This window comes from Larimichthys crocea, chromosome XXIV, assembly GCF_000972845.2.
Source record: "Larimichthys crocea isolate SSNF chromosome XXIV, L_crocea_2.0, whole genome shotgun sequence".
Taxonomy (NCBI): domain Eukaryota; kingdom Metazoa; phylum Chordata; class Actinopteri; family Sciaenidae; genus Larimichthys; species Larimichthys crocea.
Window position 1 is genome coordinate 3,888,914 of NC_040034.1, and position 27,536 is coordinate 3,916,449.

At 43.6% G+C, this 27,536-nt stretch overlaps 1 protein-coding gene across 15 annotated transcripts in view; it reads right to left on the minus strand.

Moving 5' to 3' along the window:
• Window positions 1-445: 445 nt before the first annotated feature.
• The window catches only part of mark3a (MAP/microtubule affinity-regulating kinase 3a), a 45,543-nt gene continuing 18,452 nt past the window's right edge, over window positions 446-27,536 (minus strand). For 2 of the 15 annotated variants that reach the window (XM_027275045.1, XM_027275047.1), the window contains exons 6-18: window positions 26,961-27,031; window positions 25,066-25,122; window positions 22,872-23,108; window positions 22,334-22,474; window positions 20,175-20,274; window positions 16,988-17,100; window positions 16,496-16,643; window positions 15,515-15,732; window positions 14,474-14,577; window positions 11,159-11,431; window positions 9,633-9,659; window positions 3,206-3,250; window positions 446-1,371 (exon numbers count right to left, since the gene is read on the minus strand). In XM_027275045.1, coding sequence (XP_027130846.1) covers window positions 1,026-1,371; window positions 3,206-3,250; window positions 9,633-9,659; window positions 11,159-11,431; window positions 14,474-14,577; window positions 15,515-15,732; window positions 16,496-16,643; window positions 16,988-17,100; window positions 20,175-20,274; window positions 22,334-22,474; window positions 22,872-23,108; window positions 25,066-25,122; window positions 26,961-27,031 — 1,880 coding nt within the window. In that variant the 3' untranslated portion in view covers window positions 446-1,025. The other 13 variants (XM_027275058.1, XM_027275046.1, XM_027275049.1 and 10 more) reach the window with 13 other exon arrangements.

Here is a 27,536-nt window from a genome sequence, read left to right on the forward strand (position 1 = left end):
AGATGCTACTGAACTGCCTTATGGGAAATGTAGGCAGGTTGTTTTTTTTCTTTTCTTCAGTAGACATCTCTTCTTCTGCTGCGGATTGTTTTTTCAATTTCACAGAAATGCAATTCTAAATATCTTTACTGCATGTATCTGAATATTCAACTTCCTGTCCATCTGTAGAGAGGACAGCTGGTACAGTGTCGTCCTGAACCAGGTTCAGGATGTTTTGGTGTCTCGATGTTCCAGCCAATTTAATCCCAACATGCTCACTCATGAAACACAAAGTACATTTGAAAGCAAACTTTGAAGATCGAGTCTGAACAATTTTATCATTGAAGTACTCTAATGTACGAGCCTGTTAACATACGGCTCATCTTTAAACATCCAGGTCGTCATTTTAAAAATCAGTTTCCAACATTTGAAGCACTGAATGAAGCTCCACACACAGACGGCAGAATGGAAGCAAACATTTTTATATTTTCATGTGGACTGTGTGTCCGGTTACAAATGATCAGCGTGAGACAGGACGTTCAAGTTGACAGACACTTTTAATTGAGACATGAGTGACCCCCCCCCTTTTTTTAAACCATGTGGGCATTTACACGGACTCCCCGTCATCTCTACTTTGTAACGAAATACAAAAGAAAAAACAAAAAAAACAAATGAGTATTGCAGAGAAGCCGTCTTGAAAGTAAGATACATTATTTACACTGAAAACAAAACGCTACGTCATTTTTTTCTTTTACCAGGAAAAAAAAAAGAAATAAATAAGACTAGAAATGTTTTTTTTGTCCACATTCACAGCATGACAAATCATATTCAACTCGTTAATGTCGACCCCGTGTGGCCAGAATAGACTGAGATATTAGTAGGTAATTCAGTGATTATTGCCAAAAGCCTTAATCTATACATTATAATATTCAATACATACTCTGTATTTTGTTTAAAAAAAGGAGACATTTGGAAACTGCTACTTGGATGATTGTACAGCTTAAATACTTCTAGATATATATATGTATACTTTTAAACCCTTTTGTTCATAGCTTTAACTCGTTGGCAACTTTGGAAGCAATGTTTTTGAAAGCGATGGATGATCCGGATATCCGTTTGAACCTGACGCCGTTGAGGGAGAGACGGGGCAGCTTGCAAACCTCCATCTCCCACTGGACCAGGTTTTCGGCTCGCCCGTCCCCGTGGACGCAAAGAAGCAGGAAACTCTCTTGCTGTTCGTAGTCGCAGTTGTTGGCATCGAGCACCTTGCGAATCTCCCGCATGATATCACAAGGCTCCATGGAGCTGGTGGTCCTCATACTCCAAGTGAATCTGAGGGAGCGGGGTTTACTGTCTTTATTTTCCCCTTTTTGATCCCCAGGTACATGGCGACTGTCGAGAGAGAAGAAGAAACACAGAAAAGTTCAGGATCGGAGATTTGGTTCGATGATTCAACAGCCACTTTGACTGTTAATCAAATGAAACTGGACTTTTCATTCTTTGGTGGTGTCCATCAGTCAAAGTGGCTGATAGAACAGAAAAACCAACCAGCCACAGTCGAAGTTTAAAGGAAGAATTCGACTTTTTCGGGGGTTTTAGTCACTTTCTTGCACAAAGACTGGAGACAGAGGGGAACAGAGAGCCCGACTGACACTTTTTAGGTGTTAACCATTCCTTTAAACATCGTTTATCTTGTGGCTGGTGTTGGTTTCCACCGCGACACATTCTAACCCCAGTTTGAACCTCTCGTGTTATCATTGGATTCAAGTCACAAAGCCAAAAACATTCATCACACTTGCCGCCTTCCTGAAGGTGTTTCAGACTCTTTCAACCATCAGGTCAAAGATTTTTAACCGTGTCAGTTTGTGACGTGCCTTCACTGGATAAACTGACAGAATCTACCTGGGATGTTCGATGGTGAATAAACTCTTGACGACAGTTTAGCTCTTTATTAGCTGAAACAAGCATCTGCGTTCACATCCGGATATCTGTTCCTACAGATCAGCAGAAACGTGTCTTTGTTGTCATTCGTCCGTATCGAGTTGCTAATTGGACCGCAGAGAAAGTCTTGGCCCAGATATCCGTTATCTGGATCTCCACGTGAAGCCCAGGAACACTGGCTGCTGCCACCAGAGGCTGAAACCTGATCGGACCAGATCCGATGGGCTGGCAGATCGTATCGTACGCCAACAAGACGCCCCACTTTCTATTCAGCTATTTATTATTCAGACTAAAGAGTCTGTCATCTTTCCTGTCACTGGAACATTAAAGTGCGTCTGCCATTTATTTAAAGAGGCTAAGAGTAGAACAACACTGTTGCACGTACAGCATTACAGTAAAAGACTGTACAATATTCCATTAACTATTACAGTGCTTTACTTTATAATAAAGTCTAAAATATTTTAGTCTGTATAAACTCTGTTAAAATGCTGCATAAAGATTCTTCCATAAAATACGACGGTAAAAATACAGCAGCTGTGGTTGCCAGAATTTTACCGTAATAAATACAGTATGACCTTTTCTAATATTACAGTAAAAGTATATTATTACTGTTGATTTCATGTTTTAAAATATTTTAAAATGTCTATATTTTAAACTGCCGGACCACGACAGTAAAAGGCAGTAAAATATATTAAGTGTTACAGTGTTTTACTGTATGAACAGTCTCCAACATAAAATACGACTTTATTCTGTATAAATTCCCTTAAAATGCTGCAGAAATAAAAAGGTTTCTGTCATATTTTACGGTCGTTTACCGTCATGGTCAGACATTTTTTGCAGCGTTCATTAAAATATAAACTACTAATCTGTTATTTCTTCATGCAGATGGTCAAAAGAGTCTTTGATTGTGGAAACACCTTCAGGACAGTTGCTAGGCATCTATTTATTCATTTAAAACTCTGCGACTGTGAATAAAATGTAAACTGGAGCTAGACACATCCATGCTGTATTAATTAACGCAGCTTTTTTTGGGGGGGTATTATTTTCCAGGTTGACAAGAACACAGATATGCCATGCTAACAGCAGCACACGGGTACAGTGCCATGCAAACATAACAAATATTAAAACAGGTTTCCAAACACATTCCCAGGAGAAACAGAGCAGAGAGGGTTTCCTACGCAAGCGTGTCGAGCAGCTGAGACTGCAGACGGACAAACTGAAGCCTACGTTTAAAAAGGGGGGGACCGACACATGAGGGGGTAAGAGAAGGGGCAGGTCACCTCACCTTGAGCCCTCAAGTCTCCCGTTTCTTTCAAACTCGGTTGAGACTCTGAGGCGCATGAGAAGATCAGACAGGGAGGAAAAAAAAGAAGAAAAACAAAAAAAGATGTGGATTGTGCACGACAGAAAATAATCTCATCATTTCCAGTGAATTAAAAAAAAAAAAAAGAGTACGTGACGTGTGAGGAGAAGAAAGAGTGAGACACCGACGTGAAACCACCACCGACAAAACAGAAACACACAAAGAGATGGAAGAGTTTTTTACTTCCAGTGAAGAGTCATGAGAAAATAAAAACAGTGATGACGTTCAGACTGTGAACTGAAACCTGCCGTTTAAAACACACAAAGAAAAAACAACCTCAACACACAGAAACACATCAGGAACATCGACTACAGCCTGCAGAGGAGGCAGGCGGAGGAGGTGATGGTGCTACAAGCTCAGCTTCACTTAATTACTACTCAAAAACATTTAAAGATCCATCTATTTATTCTATATTTTATAAGTTAAAGCAAATATTTTCACAATCATGTAGAAATGTTACATTTAAAAGTTTATTATTGACGTTTTATTTATTTAGACTTCACCTCAGAGGAAGATCATTAGATGTGACTAAAAGCTCCAGAAATAGAAAATGTGTTTAGTCTTCATTTGTTTTGATCAGATTATTAGAAGGTGAAAACTGAATCAGTGCTTTTATAACTGTATATTTGTTAAATTGGGCTTCCCTGCGTGTTCACTTCTGTCTTTGCTCTTCGTTAAATAAAGTTTCTTCATCTCAAAAAGAGGAAACGCTTCGTCCACAAACAAATCTAGGACACACGGAGACAGACGACTTTTCTGGGTTGATGCAGGAGGGAAACGCTCGCTGCGACGTGAAGCCGGGTGAAAAACTCTAAAAATAAACTCCGACGACGACGACGACGATTTGTCTGAAGCGGCGACGACTCAGCAGAAGTTTGTGTTTGGCTTAAAGGAGACGGAGCTGCAGAGGAAGAGTGACGGACGAACCACAGATTCACATCCACAGTCGTCTCTGCTGGGAAGAAGCTACAAAAAGGAGACGCTGAAACAGACGTTAAGTGTTGTCAACATTAGAAACTAGACGCAGTTCATTTACTGGCAGCTCGTGAGGAAAGTTCCTGAAACGTTTGTTTCCTCGTCTGTTTCTCTGGTTTCATCAGCTGTTTCCGTAAACGCAGAAGAACAGGTCTGACATGATTTTTGTTTTTTGTGAATCCACCTCTCTGATCTTCACACTTGCACATTCAGTGACTCAAAATTAAATTAAACTTGTTGATGCATTCACATGGAAACAGCTTGTAAATAAACTCGACATCATGTCGTCAGCTGACTGTTTAAGTCTTTCCTGGTGAATCATCAAATCCGATCACAGGTGAACTTATTGTCCCGACGTCTGTCACATCCTGGAGTTTAAATTAAGATTTACTTCTTCTCAATTTCAAATCAAGATCTGAAATAATCGTGTTCTCTTAATAAATGTCACCAGCCTTTAATCTTCTTTTAAAGTGTTTCCTGTGTAGAAACTGGAGCTGCAGCTTGTAATAAATAAGGATTTATATAATTTATGCATCAACGAGATCAAGTCAAGTTTATTTTCTGTGGTTATTTTTCCATAAACTCGATATAAAATTACACAAACTGTGAGAAGGTTTTATCCATCGCTCGCTCGCTCTCAGTCGAGGTCATTAGAAATGAATTTATTCATTTTTCTCCAGCACAGCGCCGCTGTGTTTCTGACTCATGACGGCTTTTGTTTGACAGACGGGAAACTCTGAATCACTACGGACAAAAAGGAAAAATGTCTGACGAATAAAACAAGAAGATTAAAAAGCAAAACAAGCGGCGAGCTCCAGACAGGACGCGTTTCCCAGCATGCACTGCAGCCTGGGGAACAGAAAAACAGGACGGGTGGAGGAGGAAGTGACTCCCGAACTCCCTGACAGCTCAAAAAACAAAGACTCGACAACAAGAGGACAAGTGGACAGGACGGGACGGGTCGGTCAGAGAGGCTGTGAGACCGAGGAGGGGTGAGGGACGGAGGGTGAGGGGACGGAGGGTGAGGGACGGAGGGTGAGGGTCCCTCCACATATCGACTTCTAGTCTCAGAAGAGAGATTGAGGGAAACAGCCCCTTACTCTAGATCTTCATCTTCCTACAACTCTCTATATCTTCTGCTGCTGAATCTGAAAGAAAAAACGGGAATCTGAAAAAAGACGGCGACTGTTCCTCAACGGACACATGATCAGAAAGAGAGAGGGAAAGAATATTAAAAATGTGATGACATGAGGACAGGCCAAAGAAGAAGCAAACCAAAGAAGGATGGTCGGATGATGAGAAGGAAGGAAGGACAGGCTGAGAGACACTAGAGACTTACTAAGGGGCTTTCCTCCCTGGGTGGAAGGGATGGCAGGCCCTGATTTAGCCGTCTGCCGTTTGGCCGGGTCAATACTGACCCTAGGCAGAGAGGAAGAGCAGCAAGAGGTCAAAGGTTAAAGGACACAGGAAGGTTAGGAAGACAAGAAACACACAAACTGTGAGGAGAGGAGGAGGAGGAGGAGGAGGAGGAGGGAGGTGACTGAACCTAAAACGTCCTGAGGAAAATGACAAAAACTGTTTGGTTAAGTCCCAAAATGTGATGAGGGAGTGTGGCAGGGATGTACGGAGGGTCGAAGGTGACAAGATGTGGAGTGTGGCAGGGATGTACGGAGGGTCGAAGGTGACAAGATGTGATAAAAAGTTATCAGACGGGTCAAAAATACAACTGAGAAATAAATAAATAAATAAATAAATAAATAAATAAATAAATAAATAAATAAATAAAACAGTTAGTTCATTCAAATGGAGAGTAGAACATTTAACCTTAAAAATTTCAGTTATTTAGTTAATAAAATGTTTTTAATTTAGGCCGATGAATATTTAACTAAAAACCTCACAGACGTTATGAACAAATCTTTGAGGTGTTAAAGGATGAATTAAAACTTTGACCTGCTGGTGGCGCTACTGAAGAAAAAGGTTTAGTTTGGATCAAACCAACTCCATTTAAATCACATTTACGTTCTCTACATGTTTGTAAGATAACGAGCTGAGACGATCATTTAATTAACTCATTAATTAATCAGCAGCAGGTAATAATTAATCATTAAAAGTCATTTTTCAAACATAAACTCTGTTTGTTTCTCCAAAATAAAGATTTTCTGCTTTTCTCTGTATTAAAATCACTAAACTGAATTTATTTATATGTAATTCATGTTTTGAAGTCACTTTGGCTTCTTATTTTTCAGAGTTTCTAAAAAGTTAATTAAGTTTTAATGAATTAAATCTAATTACTGAATGTTATTTCACATTTTATACAACCAACTTTCTAAAATTCTCCATTTGACATATTTAAACTAACATTATTATTCACCGAGTTCATATTTTTGACTCGTCTCATGAGATTTCAGCACACTGTGTCAGGATGAGGGCAAACACAAAAACAAGAGTGAGATGATGACGATGACTCCGACAGAGGAGGAGGAAGAGGAAGACTGTCAGCCAGCGACCGGCCACCAGAGGGCGCTGCCGGGCTTTGAGACGGCGCCCTGCGAGGGTCATAAAACCCGTCTGCTGTTCACTGCTGATCAGTGACGATCAGTGACGATCAGTGACGATCAGTGACGATCAGTGACGATCAGTTCGTCTCCTCAGGTCACAGCCGGCTTTTCTAACCCCGACCCTCCGTTAACGGGACCAAAGAACCGACAGGAAGCCACGAGTGTTTCTCTGCTTCATGTTTGAAATCAGAGAAATTAAGAAAATAGTTTTTTAATCAATCTGACATTTTCTGACATGTTTTTGAAGTCTTTGTTTTTGATTTGTGGGTTTGTTCAGAGAGAGAGAGAGAGAGACGCCTTGTTAAACTAAGTGATGGAGGACAAAAGAAAACTTTTGTTCCCTGTAAAAATGATTTAACTTCAGACAAATCATGGAAAGATTTTCATCTTTTGAGCAGCAAATCATTTTTCCATGCTGAGCCACAGCAGATGAATCATCGTAGTTTTTTACTGATTCAGAAAATTTGAAGCTTTCCTTCATCTTGTCCGACAGAAAACACTAAATACAGGAACACACCTTTCATATAAAGTGATTTACAACTAAACTTATGTAAATAAACTGTGATTTTCTATCACAAACATTTAATTTGTTTTCTTAATACGTGCACGTGAGCGTATTAAAGTGAATATATCTTTTATTCTTCAGTTAACATGTCAAAATAAAAGCCTGTATTTAAAGGTGGTTATTATATTTTATTTTGTATTTATAAAAGGTGGTTATATAATCGTGACATTTTGCACAGAGATGGATGTTGTTGTTTCTCAGTGATCTGCAGCTGATCAATGCACACACACACACACACGCACACACACACACACACACACACGCACACACACACACACGCACACACACACACGCACACACACACACGCACACACCTCAGTCCAGGAACACGAGCGTTCCCAAAAACAAAGGAAATGACCTTCAGAAGATTTTTACGTTAACTCGACTTCCTTTAGCCGTGAGTCGACGCGATGCCTAAAGAGACGCCGACACCACGGAGAGATGAACCTACACAAACATGAAAATCCACAAAGGCACAAATCTGTTTTTTTTTTTTTTTAAGCTCTTTAAGGCTCCGATTTTTCCTCCTCTGTCTGAAAACAGGAAAAAAAAATCTCCTCCTTTGTGATTTTTCTGTTCTGACAGTCGTGATAAATCACATCCGAGCCAGAGAGAGTTAAAAAAAACAAACTGTGGTGAATAAATGCAGCAGGATAAAAATCGGACGGCGTCGTCTGAAACAGTTTCAGCAGCAGAGAGAGACACTTCAGTCGTTAACAACAGTCACTGTGGCGAGGAAACAAACCACGATCAATGGCAGCTGGAAGAAGCGACCCCATGCAGGCGATGGCAATCGATTAGTGGCAAGCTGCTTCTGTCGTTGCTGCTGTTGGTTAATCGACTGATTGTTCGAGGAGATCCAGGTCCGCTCTCCCAATCAGCCGTTACCCACTCAGACCAACCACAGCCACGCTGAGTACATTTACACAGAGAGAGAGGCCAATCAGAGCTCGTCAGTGTTCATCATTAATTAACCCTCTGAGTGTTTTTGTTTCTCTCTGAAGGAAATAGTTTGACACTGAGAGAGCACGACAAGAAGACACAGCAAGCTTAGCTTAGCATAAAGACTGGAAGCAGAGGGAAACTGCTAGCCTGGCTCTGTCCAACAGTGAAGTAGCTCAAACTGTAATTACTCAAGAAGTAATCACATTACCACAACTCAAAGGTTTAAATCAGATTGAGGAGTCTGACAGAAACGTTAAAATAATCTTAATTAATTCATGTTTTTCATGATCGCCTAAAAATGAGATTCGTGATGCTGAACTCTGTCAGGACTTTCAGACTTAACTCGACGAGCATCAATGATCAATGTGTCGCCCCTAAAAATAAATATACCACGTAGTTACAGTGTTTCCTTTTTGTCTGCTTTTATGGAAGTTTGCACAGGGTGTTTTATTTTGAAAATCCACTGTATTCTCTGTGCCGTTTCTGTGTCTGACTTCCTGTCAGCTCAAGCAGAGACCTGCTTCTGAAACGGACCGCAGAGGTTCTGGAGGGATGTGTGATTAGCTCTGGTGGACCCTGCAGGTCTTCTTCCATGGACTGCACCAGGTTTCTACAGCAGCCCAGAGCGGACAAACTAAAAAGACTCAGGAACTACACCACTAGATGGCTCCACATCCTGCACGCACCGACCCTTTAAAGCATGTAGAAGGAAAATCAGCAACGAGAGCGAGAGCAAGCGACGTTAGCAAGCCGGTTAAGAAGAAGTTCATCAGGAGAACAGTGAAACGTCACGAGATGGGACGGTTCATCGGTTCAAGTCGCGTGTGCGTAATAAACCGTGATTGTATCTCCATACTAACAAACCTCTCGTTACAGGAGCTCATACCTGATACAGGAGCCTGTTCAGGTGCTGACGGGTTCGTCACCTTTGGACAGAGCCACGCTAGCTGTTTCCCTCTGCTTCCAGTCTTTATGCTAAGCTAAGCTAACTGACTGCTGGCTCCAGCACGGACGTGACGTGAGCGGCATCTTCACGTCAAACTTTCGATAATAAGCAAACTTCCCAGAGTGTCACACAATTCCTGGAAGCCTCACTGGCAGATGTGATGATCAGTTCTCTGTCATGAATCAGATATTTGAAGTGCGAGCGTGTAAATGTACCCAGGGAGAGTTTTTGTTGTGCTAAGCGGTGTGTTAGTTGAGTGCCAGCAGCCCCACGCGTGTCCGGAGACTCTCAGGAGTCTTTTCAGTGAAGTCGTTGTCGTTATTTTTTGGCACAGAGCGAAAGGCAGTACAAGAGTCCTACCTTTTGGTAAACCTGAATGACATGTTTCTACAACAGAACCAGACAAAGAAACAGTGAAAATGATGAAGGAGGAGTGAAAGGGGGGAGGGAAGGAGGGAGGCAGGGAGGCAGGGAAGGAGGGAGGGAGGCAGGGAGTATGAGCAGTCCGAATGAGTGAACGAAAACGGGGTGATTGGAATCATCAACAGTGAAGCAAAGAGTCTTTTTTTTTTGATTATCAAGAAATGATTTCAATTCCTCATTTTAGGTCAGTCATTGCAGGAGTGATGTCGCTGGCCTGGCCGCCGCTCTGAGACACTTTTCATGAACAGCTGAGATGTTTTTTTAAATGAATCGTCTGCTGATTATTTTCTGGATCGTTTGAGAATTAAAAAAAAACATCCGGCACTTTGTCCTGAAGTCAGCGGTGGAAGAAGGACCCAGAGCGTGGAGAGGATGAGGATGCATTCAAATATATACTTCACTCTGTCTGTTATTTCTTCACGAGGCTCTAAACTTTGTTTATTTCATGAACCAGCTTCTAAATTATGCAAAACAGAGACACGAAGTTTAATTTGGTTTGTGTCCAGCGGTTCGGAGACAGAGACAGTGAATGAGAGTGAGCGAGCGCCGGCGTCTGCATGTGATTTAACAAACCGTCGTTATGGACGCAGCTCTGACCAGAGACAGAATTATTTTCAAATCAATAATCTGACACAGAGTTCTGGTTTCTCTGGTCTTGTAACCGTGCGATACGGCTGATATTGTTCAGAGAGCCGGTCATTATCGTGAAATAAACTCACCGTACATCATCCCTCACATATACTGCTGATGTTAAAAGGTCCAGTGTGTAATTTACTGAACATAATATTCATTAGTGTATAATCACCTTAATATAAGTATAGTTGTGTTTTTGAACTCTTTATATCTACAGTGAGAGCAGGTTCTCTTCCTCTTCATCCTCACACCGGACCTTTAACCTATAAGACGACGTCGTAATTAATTTATTAATTACATTTATTAATCTGAATCTGCAACCAAAGTTACTTAGAGTAGCAGTAAAGAGTAACTGGATTCACTTTCCACCACCGCCTGAAGTCCAAAGTCTTTAAATATTCAGATTTGTCTGATTATCATCATTATTTTTACGAGTTTCCACATTGAGGCCAAACTGAAGTTGTGAATTCACTTCGTTTTACAAACTGATATTTAAAGATCTCTCGATGACTCTAATGTAAGAAAACGATCAGCAAACATCTGAGGATTATCGAGGTCAGACTGTGGCTCGTTCTGTGGTTTCAGGTCTCTGCAGCAGGCGTCCAGGCAGCGACAGATAAACAATTGAGACTTAATAAATCACATCGTACAGGACAGTGAAGTGTTCCCCTCCCAGCATGTAACTTATCATCCTAACTGCACAAGGCACAGAATACAGAGCAGGGCTGGAGTCTACCCACTTTCTAATTCAGCGTTACATGAGAAGAAGAAGAGCTGCACATGAATGATGTTTTAGATCGACCCCGGCCCTCGGTGCTTATCCCTCCTACCTGCGGGTGAGTTTGGAGGTGAGTTTGGAGAAAAGGTTGCTGGTTCCACGGCTGCGGGTCTGAGAGAGAGGGGTGGCATCGTGGGAGTGGGTTGGCGAGGCCGGTGGCCCGTTGTACGTGGCCGTGCGGCGGTCCCTCAGCTGGCCGCCGTGGAAGGTGCTGCGGCTGGCAGTGCCTCGCGGGAAACGCAGGCGGTCGGGCGTGGTGGCGTTGGCGATGCTGTGGATCGACGCCACCGGGTTCCTCGGGGTGCTGGGCGACACGGCGACGCTGCTGAGAGTGAGAGGAGTCAGGTGAGACAAAATCAAACCTGAAAACATGAAGACCGACAGTTTTTCCAGTGCGGACGTGTTCTGAGCTGTACCTGAGCCAGGTGTCCGGTTAGTGTGACGACTGGATTTACATAATTTATGGATTTATGAAGCGAGCTGAACAGTTTGGTACACGGCTGCAATGGAAAAACTCCAACACGTCACATTTCCCTCGTTGTCTTTAAAATGGTCGACAGTTTGTTATTCCTACGAGCATTTCTAATGAGATTCAAACTAAATGAATTCTTGCATGTTAAGATGTCAGCAGGGTGGGAAATTAAATCAAACAATAACAATGTGAATGATCTGATCTGATGAGCTGCTGGATTCAGAAAATAAATAACCAGATATGTTTTGATCAGTCTGTCGCTGGTGTTTGGTTAATGTAGGAGAAATACACCTGACATCAGGTGTAACATCTGTCCGGGGAGTCAAAATCAGGTAATTCATCTGCATCTCTCTGCTCAGGGTGGCCTCAGCGTGTCATCGAGCCACCCTTTAAGCCCCGCCCACAAAATCCTGAACTGAAAAACTGTTTGAACCTCCGACTCCACATTTCAGTGATACGTCGTTCAAAGTGTATTTTCCAACATATTTAAAGAAATCTCAGAATCGGCTTTACACTGACTTTTAAAAAGGAAATGTGCTGTATTACTTTATGAATGAATGAAGTTGTTTTGAGGTTTGTGTTTGCTCCGAAGCTCCTGCAGTGCAAACAGGACTAAAAAAACATCTTTAAATAAAACTTGAGAGTGGCTCTGAAAACATTTCACATTGAGCCGATGTTAATTTCCCACCCTGAGCATCAAGCCTCCTAAAGTTTACGATGAGAAGTGAGTTTCCTGATCAGTTAAACAAAAAAAACAGACGATGGTCGGAGGGTGCTGGGACAGCAGCGGCGGGGGGAGGTGGAGGAGCCGGTGAGCGGCGGCAGCTCGAGCGCATCGTGTTGAACACCGACAGGTGAGGAGGATCCAGACGGAGAAGATCAGGGGTCAAAGTTCACAGCAGAGGATGGAGGAGAGAGTTCAGGAGCAGAGCGACAGAGTGAGAGTTTGTTATTGTCGTCCATGATGATGCAAACACGGAAAAATATTATCACACACAGTCTGAGGCCTCGTTCATCAAAGCCTGGCTGCTTGATGTCAGTGTGAGGATACATATTTTTCTCCACTTTGATCAGTGTCTGAAATTAACACCCAGCAGCTTCAGATTCATACGAGCAGAATAATTATAAACCGCTTCAATGTTTCAGACAGTTTGTCTGCAGACCAGCAGGGACTTATCAGGCTGAAAACAGCCGTGTGGTCGGGCGTGACGTTTAAGGTACTGGTGAGACAATGGCGCATAAATCAGGAAATTTAGTCTGAGTAAGAGATGAATGCGTTGCCAAACGCTGCACAATGGTTGGAAATAGTTACAGACTTTAGATTTATTTGATCTTTAGTGACGACAATCTCGAGATAAACGATCTACCAGCGTCACCCAAACGGCGCTACACACCGGCGATGGTTGAGGCGTAAAGCGGTACATAAATGTAATCCATTACTATCTTCATCGCTCTAATTCCCGTGCTTTCACGACGATGCTGCCAGCATGGCATGTGACACATTCATTTAATTTTTATCAATAATTTCGAGTGATTCACTGAAATTCAGTTGAATGACTCTCCGCTTGAGTACTGAGCTCATTAAGTGGACCAGCTAACAGTTTTAATGTTCTGCTGCACATTATTCACAACGAATGTGCACTGATGTTTTGGCAGCGACACAAATTTGTCCAATAAACCGAGTATGATCTGTTTCTTTTCACGTTTTTATGCTAAAATCTGATTTACACATCCTCTTTAAAGACGAGGACTAACGTCACATCTTAACAACAACAAACTGGATGTGAGAACTCTGCAGGAACTCTGTGTCTTTCAGGTTTGTGGGCAAAGAAACGAGGTCAAGTGGTTTGTTGAGGCGCTGCAGAAGAATGTTAATGAAGCACCTCTCTCTTCAGAACCGTCTGCACACAGAAGGCTTTTATTTTACCTGCTGGTTCCTGGTGAGCACAAATTTCAGACACTGACTGTAAAAAAAAACAAAGTTGGATGCACGCCGTCCTTCCTGTTCTCTGCAGGAAATGGTGTCCATGGTTTAGTTTTTTGGGTTACAGAGCGTGAAGCCGGCTGGATGTGTGGGTTAGCTGAGGGGCCAAACAGACATGAGAGGAGACAGACAGGGGGAGTTTGGAGGCCCTGCCGTCTTACTTGGGCGAGCAGTAGTCCAGAGCGTAGTAGGAGTGGGGCAGCGTGGCCCAGCCTGCCTGGCAAACGTACAAAGGGCCGACGGTTTGATACCTCAGCCGCACCGAACTGGACGAGGCACCGAACACGGCGGCCGCAAAGGCAGAGGAGGGGCTAGTGGCACAAGCCATCTCAGTCATGCTGGTCATGCCACAACGGGAAAACAACAAACAACCCCCACGAACCACAAACACACAGGCAGAGATGAAAAATAAGATGATGAGAAAAAAAGGGAATAAAGAAGGAAAAGAAAGAAAAATAAAGGAATGAAACAAAGGAAATCTTTTCTGGGGTCGCTGTTAAGAGTTTAACCAGGACGAGTTGGGAAGGCTGAAATCGATATTTCTGTCTTCAGCCTACCAATATTCATATTTACTAGCTCTGTATTTGACCACATTCGCGTTCATAATGAGGAGTTCTGCAGAGAAAGCACTTGAGCAGCATTTAGGCCACAAAACTGGCGAAGGAAAGCACTAAAAAAAAAGAAATAAATAAACGTAGTGGCCTCCATAAAAACGTACAGGCTCAATAATCTCATTAAATCCTGAACCAAGAAGTAACAATTTAACTTTGTGTGCCCGCTGATGAAGAGGAGAGGCGCCGGATCCTGCTCAGACCCAGATTCTGCTCTCGCTGCTGACGCAGAGTTTGTGTTTTGTTTTTTTCCCCCCCTGAGATGAAACGAGGTCAAAGTCGACCAGCATCCTCTCTCACCTGTTCTCCTTCCCGTTGGGAATGACGGAGAGGCGGTCCGTGTTGTTCCTGTCGCTGCACACATACGTGTTCCTCCTGGTCATACCTGCCGACGCGGTGTTATTCTGCAGAGCAACAGAGGAGGACGAAAAGTCAGCTGATTCGTTTGATCTGATTCTAACCAATGAAATGAGCAGTTAGACATTAAAGACATCATGAGGACTGTAAAATACAAACAAAACTATAATACAATAATTAATAACCGTCTGTTTAACTCCACATAACCCAGAAAGAAGTCCGACAGGTTAAAAAAGAGTTAGATGTACGACTGCCAGCTACAAGCCACACCATAACAACATGACTACAAACCTGTACACACTTTTCTATAAACTACAAACGGAGCAGACTCGGCTGTCTACTGTCAGCAGCCAATCAGAAGAGAGGATTTCATAACTGAACTACGAGCTGGATGCAGAATTATTCCTCAGATCACGTAGAAAAACATTTCACATCACGGATGAACAAAGATGTTAAAACCTGAAACTTAAGCGGCGTTCAGGCGGATTGTGTTGAATGTAATCAAGAAATATCATTCACTGTCTGTCTCTCAAACCAAAGGAAACTCCTCAGTGTCTTTAGAAGCTGCTTCATAAAATAAATGAAGCTAGAACACAACAGGTCGAGTATCAGAGATTAAATTTGGCGTATGGTCTGAGTGCCTGCAGTGTGACTTAACGCTCAACTTCTTTGCAGGTCGACTCTGAATGAAACACCACGGCGCCTGATCCTGTCCGAATGCGGCCGTACAGGTAAAACTGACTGCAGCCTGCTGTGACTGGGCAGAGGAGTGAATAATGTTCTGGTCATAGTTGTAGGTATTGAAGAGAAAACATCAGTGATCATGTTTAGTATGTACGAAAGTCACGAGGACGGTTCCGACTCAGAATCAGTTTTTGGATTTGTTAAATATTTGATTCTAGTTTCAGAAACAGAACTGATTTCAGCTGTTTTCCTGATGAACACATAAATGATCTGATTCATGTCAACTGATTATGAACTCACGCTCGGGCCCGTGGTGGCGCCTTTCCTGCGGTCGGGGATGTCGGCCTTGTTGGGGTTGTTGGCGTTGCCCAGCAGAGGGCTGGCGGGCGGAGCCCCGCGGCTCCCCGGGGTGCTGGGTTTACGGAGCTGGACTCCACCTTCCTCTTTGGCGCTGTTCTCCGCCGTGGTGGTCTGACTCCTCTTTGGATGAGCCATCCCCGGAGGGACGTTCTGACCGACTGCAGCGAGACGAGCAGAGACACAGATGTGTGACGGTGACTCAGATGTTGTTTGTACCTCCGGCAAAAAGACTTTTTTAAATTCAAGTTTGTTTTTTTTGTCTAATATGAGACGACCTACATTTGGAACAACTGACAACATAATCATGAACACATTCATGTTTTTTAAAAGAAAATAGCTCATAGTTACATTTTAATTCAACATAATGAGTCTCAGGTCACATTTATACCCCGGAACAGACGTGTGGCTTGGCCTGGTATATTTAGAGAATTATTCCACAATAATTTTGGATCAACTAAGTAAAAATGCCAAAAACTTTCTGCTCCAGCTCCTCAAATGTGAACATTCGAGGTTTTTCTGAGACATTAAACTTAATATCTCTTTAGTTTTTGGACTTTTGGTCAGACAAAACAAGCTATTTAAATCTATTGACCAAACGATCAATTTAAACAGAGAAAATAATCAGCAGCACAATTGATAATAGAAATAAAGACAATGCTGCAGATAATCGCAGTGTCTGAGCTGGAAAAGGTCGTCAGCGTAGCTGCAGATCGGACAGACAAGAAGCCGTACGTATTGACAAAGCGTGATATCACAGTGGACAGCACAGAGCTGAGCAAACAAGCTAAAGGTTAAAGTGCCTCCACCGTGTGACGGCTTTAATTCAACATCGAGCTGTTGGCAGTCACCGGTAGTCGGCCTGCACATCCACAGTTTGTGATGAGAACAGAAAGAGGAAACTAAACGTCGCGACCGCCTCACCTTGTTCGCTGTAGCGTCTCTGTTTGTGGTTGGAGGAGATGCTCCTCTGGACTTTGAGGTGAGAGGGCGACTGGCCGTTGAGCTCGCTGTTGGGTCTTGGTTTGGCCAGAGACAGGTTGCTGCTGGAGGCCGACTCACTGGGCTCCAGCTGGGGGACAAAAGGACAGATCGGGGTCAAAACATGGAGGTGCATGCCTCCACCTTCAGACTGACACCAGCATCGCCTGGGGAGAGTTTGTGCATGTGTCACGACCCGGCTCTGAAGCCATGAGTCTGATTTATAACACGAGGCTGTAACCATGAAGCACGTCTCATCTCTCTTCGTTAATTTTACCCAAATTAAATTTTGTGTCTCTAACAGCAGGAAGAAAACAGCGCAGGTTACGCGGTGTCCAGCTTTAACAACATCCCCTCTGTTCTGTGTTGACCTGGCAGTAAAGATTAGCCGACCGTCCGTGACGTGCTGCTCTGATAATGGGCGGATGTTTGTACCTCGGATGCCTTCCTGCCCAGCAGCAGGTAGGTGGCTGTGATCTCGTCATACTTCATCTTGGCCAGAGAGTCCTGGATCTCCTCCAGGTTGTAGCCCATCCCCACCATCACATCTGCACAAGACAAAACACACACACACAAAAACATGATCCCGTCTGTCAAAATGACGGATGACGAGGAAATCCTCAGCGTGGCCTTTAAGATGCAGATAATCAGCCTCCTCTCCGGTGCTGACTCGATCAATCAGAAGCTGATTGGAGTCAGAACATGAACATGAACATGTCAGGTGAAGCAGAGCGGCGTTTGCTGCTGCAGCTCCAGCCCGACCTGCTTTAAACATTTATATATATGTGTGTGTGTGTGTTTATATGTTCATGCATCACATTAGAGCTTTTCTCTTTTCACCTCGACACGACGCAGCTTTTCATTTTTAATCGACTCTTCTGTCTGAAACATGCAGAACAGATCACACGTTCAGAGACACGACTCGGCGTTAAGATGAGTCACGAGCTTCGGCGTGAGTGACCTGCCAGACAGCGATCACTCTGCGAGAGCAGGCCGGCATCTCGTTTCACACTTTCACATCAAATAAAACCAAATATCTGAAGCCTGAAGCTCATCGGAGCCGTTAGGACGAGCAGCTTCACTAACAGTAAACTAAACAGTGACTCTAAACCTTAAAGTGTTATTTATCCTTCACACTGAGATGGTGAGGGTGATGTGAGGAGATTGCAATGCAGCGATTAGTCCACTAGATTCACTCTGCACACAGAAATCACTTTTATGTAAACGGTTGCACCATTTCTAACTTATATACATTTCTGTGAGGCGGATCATAAAACAGTTTGTTCAAATGAGTTGCTTGTGTTTCAAAACTCTTGGACTCTGCTGCAGGTTAAACTTCGAGATTTTCCTGATGTGAGAGCAGCTTCATCTTCTCACAGTTCACCACACCACCACAATCATCACTTAAAGGATTTAGTGGAATCTAGTGGTGTAGCTGCTGATTGCAAACCCCTCACCTCGAGCTCTCCTTCAAAGTGTGAAGGAGAAACTTAACGTAAACGTAACAGGTCCAGTTGGAGTCAGTGTTTGGTTTGTCTGCTCTGAAACATTAAGATTGAAGAGAACCTGATTATAAACTTGTTTTCTTAAATAATGAATATTCTGTTTAATTTCTATCATATTCTGTAAACTGAGCCACACTGAGGATGTTTTGTCACGACAGCGTGGCTTTGACTATGAGGAGGACACTGCAGGCACTGTGTGCTATAAGCAGCCGTGTTTTGATGTCAAATTCTGTTTCATGTTTTCAAAAATACCAAAAATCACACAAACGAGGATGAGTCATCCTGTCCGACACGACGATCTTCTCGCTGTCAGGGTGGAAAAGCCGCCCAGGCAGCGCTCTGATCGTCGCGTCACGCTGAGACTCTTCACTGAAAGCCGGGCTAATGCCATTATCTTCGGTGGGTTCACGGATCTCCTGCGTCCGGTTTCCGCCGACTGACGTCTTCTAATTTGGTCGAGTTAAATCTTTCCACGGCAAACGTGGAGAAATCCCGCCTGGCAGACGTGACAAACTTAAGTAAACTCGTGAAAAAGAGAAACACACCTACGCCGTGATTTTAAAGAACATCTGAGTTTGAGGCGACCTGCAGAGAAAGCAGCTCTGCCTCTGTCGCCAGGCAGAATCTGTGGTAACCGTCTCTCTCTCTTTCTTCTCCTCAAATACTCGAGTACTTTAATACTCGACCGTTAGACACAGAGGTGTCCATCTTTAGCCGTTAGAGGCTTTTAGGAAACGTTGTGTTTGTGTTACGTAAATGTTCATTGCAGCTTTATTGAGACGTGACAGGAAATAACCTCGATGCCAGCGAGACGTCTGGCAGCTGATGCTTCTCAGCTGGAGAGCAGAGCACGGTTCAAAGTCACGTCAGCTCTCACAGGAAGCATCGATGATTCATTTTAAAACGGATTCAGCCTCTAAAATCTTTGGATTTCTTTAAGGACACGACGCTTCTATCATTTTTTACATTTATCTTTCGATGATTAACGTCAAATAAATGTAAATATAAGCTACGAGCGACATCATAGAAGTGATCAGATTTAGATCAATATATATATATATCAGCAATAATTATTATTTAAACCACGGATCAAAAAATCATCATTATAAACTGAAACAAACTAAACAAGTTTCTGTTGTTCGTTCTTCTCTGGTTCATATTTCCATCTCTCCAACCTGATATTTAATAAATGTAGCTGTATTATATGTATATTGGTGTAAATGATCAAATTTTTGTTTTTTTAAATCGCACATCCTTCATAATTTACTAGATTATCAATAAAAACATTTCAGGAAAAAGAGATGTAGGGCTTTTATTTTGAAAGTTTTAGCGTTAAAAGTGCTGAGTTTTGTCATTATTGGGTTAAAACTATTAATTATCAATAAGAACAGCTGTGGATACATTCTCTAATCCAGTTAATCGACTAATTGTTTCAGCTCTAATCTCCTCGGAAGCTTTAAACCGGATTAACACACTCATTATGAATATAAAACAACTGATTGAAAAATGTTTTGCAGCGTTTCGAGGCTAAAGAGGTCAAAGTGCTGATCTGTTTTTCCAGGTTTTTCCAGGTTTTTCCAGGACTGTTTAAGGCGTTTCCTGACACGAGACGTGATCTCCCTCTAATGTTTGGCTTTATGTAACTCTGATATGCATTATTGAGGATTCGGGGACGCCTCAGATAGACGCAGCTCTCGTTCTCTTCTCCGGCACATGTGCAGCCAGCCTCAGCTGCTCTTACGTAAGAGCTCCCCCTCGTTCACGGCTTTCATCCAGGGCACGACGGGGAGTCTTCTCTCTCTCTCTGTCTCTGTCTTTGCATGCAGCGGCTCAGCTCATGTTTATTAATTCACCATCACGTTTCATCTTTTCTTTAAAGCTCTTCAGCGCTGAAATAATGAGACCGACCGAGCTGCGGAGCTGCAGTGTTTACCCCGCTAACGCTCCACACCGCAGACCTCTTCTGACCGACGGACAAAAAAACAAACTGGACTAAACATAAAGGAGCTCGTTTTGATGCATTTTGATGATTAAACAACAGCGCGGTGTCACGGGCAGAAAGAAAGTTTGATATGAACCCAAATGACCAAACAAACTTCCCTCAGCAGGAGTCTTACCTATTCTCTTCTGGTCCGTGATGTCCAGCTCTGGTTCAGTGTAAGGCTTGAGCTCGTCCTCTTCAAATCCTGCATTGATCCATCGATCCTTCATGATTTGCTGCAAAAGCAAAGTGACACAATTAGAGCTCAGCTGATACCGGATCTTCAAACATCGATATCGGCCTCACACACGTGTGTATGTACGTAAATCTGTGATGTTTTCTGGATTTTCAAGAGTGCAAACAATACAGATATATTTTTCACACGAACATATGACACAATCCCTCAAATTTGATTTAAATGATACATTTTGTTTCATTTCGGGGATTTCTGGGAGATCACAGGACAATCCATCTAACCAGGCATATGAACCAGGAGCTATGAGGAGTTTAACCTCTTCACTGAGCAAAGACGCTGAAGGTTCAACGTCAGATTTAACGTGTCATATCACCACCCTAGTCACTTGATGGATGTATATGTGGTCAGACTGTATCCAAACAGCCTGAACAGGAACATATATTGAGGAAGTTTGCCGTGTTTTTCACTGTGTTCATTCTGCCCTTTCACAGTAACGTCCACATGCTGCATCTCATTTGTTTGCACCTTAATTTTTGATTTGCGGCTCATCGATCGCTCTTTGGGGGATTTTTCTTTTTTAATTATCACTGATCGTGCTCTGATGTAACCAGAAGCTTCTCCCATAATAATCCAGGCCAATCATCTGAGGCCGACATGTGACCTCAGAGTCGAGCCAACGTCGTTTACTTTAACTCACTTAGAAACAGTTCCCGTCTCTTCAAAAGCAAATCAGAGAAACCGACTGATCCATTTTAGAGTCGACAAGCCGAAAATAAACCACGTTTTACATGTTAATGATTTACTGCCACGTTAATGTGATCAGCTGTGATTAATCTGTGGAACAATTCTCTCTCTCCGTCCGCTCTGAACATCAAAACGACTATTTTAATCTGAGCAGAGGCTGAAAATCAACTCGAACGTCTAAATATTTCAGATCAGATTATGGATGGTGGAAAGTTAAATGTTTAGCTGGAATCTGTCAGGATGTTTGGGCAGATCGTCGCTGTCAGGTCAGCGGTCACGCGACTTCTCTGACATCTTGAACTGAGTGAACACGTCAGAGGGAAGTGTTTTATTCATCGTCTACAGTCACTGCTCTGCTTTAAAAAACATGTGGAATATGATGCACAGAGACACAATGACCAAACATTAAAATGCTGCTCACGTGTTCATGGTGAGCGGTCGTGCATTTATACATTTCTTCCCTTTGTTTTTGTCTTTGATACTGAATCGAAGGTTTCCTGCTGTGCATCAATATACTGGACTATCCGTCTCATTCCTCCGAGATCTCGTGTTAATTATGTTGTGTCATAAGAGCATCATAGGGAAACAGAGCAGTGAGGTGTGACAACAGAGCAGGTTAGCGGATGTTTGGTTAGAAAGAAATGTGGAAGTGTGTGTTTCAGCACACGATTAAATAAAAGTCTACCCCGGAGCTCCCGTGTGTCGTTTCACTGCTGTGGGAAGTGAAAGAGGGTCGACCCGGAAGTCGGTGCAGGAAAGGGTTAACATAACGTTATCGAGATCTCGATACATTTGTTATTTCAAGATAATGACAGAAATAACCGGAGATCGAGATAACAAGAGAAATTAACTAGAAAGAATAAAAATCTTGTGAATAATAAAATAAAATGTGTGTGGTGTTAAATTATTTGAATACTGGATGAAAACAAACTGATTTTTGTGTTTGTGAAGGTAAACTCTGTGCTTCACTCTGTGCACGTCCCGTCATGAATAAACCTTTTAATAAACGAGCTTCATCACTTGAACTCAAGTGGACTTCCTTTCTTACATTAAAAACTGCTTTGAACCCGTCGAGGTACCCTCGACTCTCAGATGAAGGCAGAGAAGTGAACAAAAAAGGCACTTTTGGTCCGAACACAAGAATGAAAGACGATGCATTATTCATGGTTACAACATCAGAAGAAGAAGAAAAAAAAAAACAGGACGCCGTGGGTGTCAGAGGAGATGATGCAGGAAGGAGGGGATGCAGGAGCCGAGGAGAGAGAGGAGGAGGAGAGGTGGAGGAGAGGTGGCATTCTCCGATGGTGCGGGGCGTGCTGGGTGGGAGTGTGTTAAGAACTGAGAGGTATATTTACATTTTCTGCGTCCTCCCTCACCTCGAGAGTACCCCGCTTGGCTGGGTTGAGCACCAGGAAGCGTTTGAGGAGGTTCTCGCAGTCTGTGGACATGTAGAAGGGGATGCGGTATTTCCCTCTGAGGACACGCTCCCGCAGCTCCTGCAGACACGGCGACAACAACCAGCGAGTCAGTAAAACACATTTTCATATTGCCGAACACCTTTTGACCTCAGTTCTCTGGCTTCGTGATTACGTAGCGCTCGCGTCACAAACCGTGGCAGAAAAAGACGAGCGGCCGCTCGTCTTTTTCTGCCACGGTTTATGACGCGAGCGCTATGTAAGCATCTTCAGATTGTGTTTTAGTGTTCGCACAGACGTTTCTTTGTCTGTCTGATTTCCCAGCATGAAAGTGATGTTATAATACTTCCACTTCTGCAGCCCGGTTCATCCTCCTGGTAGGAAATAGACTTTTATGAGTCTAAAATACGTCTGACAATCACTGCAGCTGGATAACAAGTTAAAAAAGTAACACTGAGGTCACAGCCGACTGTCGTACCTTGAGGTTCTGTCCATCGAAGGGCAGCGAGCCGCTGACCAGCGTGTACAGTATGACCCCGAGACTCCAGACGTCCACCTCCGGCCCGTCGTACTTCTTCCCCTGGAAAAGCTCCGGCGCCGCGTACGGCGGAGATCCGCAGAACGTGTCCAGCTTGTTGCCCAGAGTGAACTCGTTGCTGAAGCCGAAGTCCGCGATCTTGATGTTCATGTCGGCGTCGAGGAGCAGGTTCTCGGCCTGAGTGGAGACACGTAAAGGTCAGGGGTCATGATCCTGTTTACCTACAGCGCAAGGTCATGTAAGTCTTTATTTAACTGATGGGAACGAGATATAACGTGTCCGTTAGTGAGCTTTAAAAGGTTCCAATACACAAGATCTCAATTCACAATAAAAGAAAAAAAGAAAAGCAGCAAAACTTTCACATTTTCTGCTCTAATTTGCACTTTTTCATATTAACAGAGTCGTCTGTTACGGTCTGATCTAATAAAACACTCAACATCTCCTTTGTGAATAAAAATATTCAACATCTGCTCGGCGCTCACATGCAGCTGTGGGCCAGTTGTGGACTAATTAAGAGAGCAGAGTAAGCCGAAGGACTGAGCCGGCGTCCTGAGCAGCTTTCAGCTGCATGACGGGTAAACGCTGCATCAACAGCAAAATAATATTTAAGTCTCACACGTGTGACACACGGACGCCTGCTCTCGTTACATGCGGTGACAGACGCTAATGTAAAGTGTGTACACGGAGCAGACAGCTCTCCTCATGGATCATTCATGAACCTCCACACAGGAAACAGTCGAGACGTGCTGCAGCATACTGCTTCTGTCGGCCGGGTGACTCCCACCGACGGCGAGATAAAAATACAGAAGCATCAATATTTATACGAGGGGGGGAAGTAAAAGAAGCGCGTCACGGCTGCGACATGGAGGAGGGCCCGTTACACTACGACGAGTGATGTGGTGCAGAACACGTGAGCGGTTTACAGGCCGACTGTGGCGTAATGATACGTTTGGTGGTGGTGGTGCGGCTGAGGTCGGAGTCAGAGGAGAGCCTCGTTAGCGGTGTGTGTGTGTGTGTGTGTGTGTGTGTGTCTGTGTCTGTGTATGTGTATGTGTGTGTGTGTGTGTGTGTGCTGGGAGTCAGTGGGAACATGGAAGTTAAGAGGGGAGTCATAAAACACGCAACACTGACGTCAGCTCGTGACCTTTCTATCCAATATGAGTCACGAGTAATTAGACTCAAAGGTGCAGATGCTTTACTAATTTAAACGCTTTATAGAACGACTGATCAACATGAACTCAAAGTCACTTCAGCTCTATAATGTGAATCTTAAACATGAGGTTTGTGAAATAAAATGTGCAAATACTCAGATATCATCGATCTGTTCTGCTCAAAGCTAAAATCAAAGTTTAGTCTTAATTTACCAAATAAATCTAGTTCAGCCATGTCAACTAAACATCCAGTTTCCAGAGGTTTGGACACAGAAAACGTCTATTTGTCATTACTGCATCGTTCATCTGTGACTGTGTATGCTGCATATACAAAAAGGAAAACCACAAATCTGCAAATCCAACATCCGGCATGTGGACAGACGCCAAAAATCTAAAACTACATGAGGTCAAACTGAATAAAGTGAACATCTTGTCTTTTTATTCTGTTTGTGGACGGACACGTTTGACTTTCCATTCTTTGGGTCGGGAACAGTGTGAGGTTTTCTCTCTGGAACAAGAATCTGTTTTCATGTCTCGTGTAATCCCATGTGGGTCAAACCATCGACACAAAAATGAAGAATCTGGCGAATTATTTTCTCAGTTAATGGTTCGGTCCATAAAAAGTTGAACGGACCAAAGTACTGAAGATATTTAGTTTAAAATCTTTGTTTAAAATATTCATGTGAGGGGAGAAAGTAATATTTTATCTTTACTGTTCAACTTAAAGTGTCCTGTTCACGTCTCTATGTTCTATAGAAATAATAATCCGTGCTGACACGTTCACCTTGGTTCACCTAAATCTAAAGCTCCTCTTTCCAGAGAACACGGCGATGTCGCTGATGATAATGGCCGTGCACTTTTGAACAACCTCTAATGTGGCTGCATCGCGTTCTGGTCCGATTTTAAGCTACTGTCGGCGCAGGGTGAAGTTGCCTTCGCTTCCTCTGAGACTTTCTTTCTCAGTGTGGCTTCTCTGAACTCACCTTGAGGTCTCTGTGAACAATGTGCTTCTGGTGGCAGTACTGCACCGCAGATACGATCTGTACGAGGAAAAAAAGAAGAGACAAGCAGAGTTTAGTTAAACGTCTGGTGTTCTCAGACAGCGATAAAGGAAGTGGTGGAGGAGGAGGAGGAGGAGGAGGAGATGTGGTCGACACTGACAGGAAGGATAAAACATAACGCAGGTGGAGCTGAAGACACGAGGACGCTGAGCGAGAGAGCAGGTTTCCTCTGTGCAGTGAAACTACTGAACTCTCAGAGTCTGCACTGTGATGCATCATCAGCGTTTGGGCACACAGATGTTTAGAAATTTGAATTTAGTTTTGTCCTCATTGTTTTGCATCTTTAGCTAAATTTAATTTACATTTAACGACTCACAAAAAGAGAAACACTCATTATCATGTCCAGGTGTTAGTGTTGGAGAGGAGGTCCTCTCTGAAGAGCTGGAGGTCTTCAGGAGGTCTGTGAAGGTAGAGAGGGACGCCCCTGATCTGAACTGGTAGGACGTCCAACTAACAGGGAACAACAGACGAGAAAAGTTTGGATTGTCCTGAGCGTAGTGGAAGAGCCAGGAGGAGGTAACACATGTCTGTGTGAGGACGCTCAAGAATCGGAGACTGCTTTGTAGTCAGCATCAGGGATCTGAATTTAATGTGGGCTGCTACAGGTAGACAGAGCTCGAGGAGCAGCGTGGCCACGTTCTGGATCATCTAAAAAGGGTTTGACTGCAGGCTGGGAGGCCGTTAGAGATGAACACATCGATCAGGACTTCTAACTGGTCGAGGCGAGACACAGGCGGTCGGTTATAATGTCGATGTCATGGCTCGACTTCTCTTTTAAAACATCATCACCACTAAAACTGAACACTCTCAGCTCTGTGTGGAAACAATCGTCCAGATTTAAAGCTCATAAAGTAAAAACAGCAAAAACTATTTCAGCTAAATATCTACTTTATACAACACAGGCTCATCTTCACACTGTTCAGACAGCTCGGGCTTCTGACGAGGGGCAGACTTCTGTTAGGTGTTTTTGTTTTTTCTGCTCGCTCGGTTAACGTGGTTGGAAAAAGCTGACGTCATGCGCTCCTAAAGCAGCAATCAGGATTTAGCAACATCTGAACGTCGCGACAGTTTCAGGGCCGCTCACTTAAATGTTCGCCAGGCCGCTGCCAATAAAAATCAGATCGTCCACAGTCCTGATGAAGCAGAAAGCAACATGACGATGATTCCACTTTCATGAATGTTTAAAGGTTACAGAGAAAGACTTTTAGTCCCATCACAGGCTGTGGGAGTAACACTGCAGCTCGTACTCTAATGTAATACTGTACTTATCGTGGTGATGACACACGCTGCAGTTATGATTTGTCATCTTCACAATACACCGTGCATCACTGTGTCTACGGGCTGACTGTGCACATCTGCTTGGTCAAAGTTGAACTAGGAGTCCAGCAAAACAGAGAGTGCACTCAAGAGTTCATGCAGACTTTAACTGAGTGGAAACATTTTCTTTTTAGCACATGTGACATGTTCGTGTCTCACTGAGACGCAGCTGCCTGCAGACATTTACTAAAAAAAAATGAAACAAAGATTTTAAATTTGTGATTTTTGTGCCTCTAGATGCTCCGATCTTCCTTCAACACATACAAAATAGTTCAGCGTTTAGCCGGTTTCTTATTGTAAAACAACCCTAAATGACTTTGGACCGTGTGTGACAGTCGCTGAGAGGTTAAGTGATGGTGAAAGAGGCACGTTTGGACATTGCTCATCCGTCTTTTCGACTCGCTGTCCCAGAAGCAGGATGGAGGACGGCGACCTGTCTGTGTTGGAGCCAGGAGCAGAGGTGTGAAACCAGAACACTGCAGGGGGAGAAAGCTGGGTACCTGTCTAAATTTAGCCCTGGCCTCCTTTTCCTTCATTCTTCCATGTGCAACCAGGTAGTCGAAGACCTCTCCTGCAAAACAGAGACACAGAAAGAGAGACAGAGAGAATTAGAGGATGACAAAGAGTTTTACAGATTGAGTGAGACAGGAAACGATGAATGAGTTGCAAAGGAGATGGAGAGCAACAAAAACACACAAATAAGCAGATAAAAATATATTTTCTGTGCAGCTGGTCCGCGCCGTCACCCATGTGCATGGTTCGAGGGTGTTTCTCGAACATACTGAGCCGAGCGTGGTGCTGCTTCCTCCACACTGAGCCTCTCCTGGAGGCACAAAGCTGCTGCCGAGCTGGGCTCCAGCAGCAGACCCTTCCCTTCCCTCGGCCCACACTCCTGCACACTTCCAGCCAAAACGTGACCACACTCGCCCGTGTGCTAATTGAGCTTGAGTGGCTGACATGTGCGCGCGGAGCTAAATAAAACAACGAGCAACAAAACCGGCAACACAACTTCACTCCCACTTTTCCTGAGATCCTCGAAGCCCTCCCACTCTCTCAGCGGCGACCTGCAGAGGCGG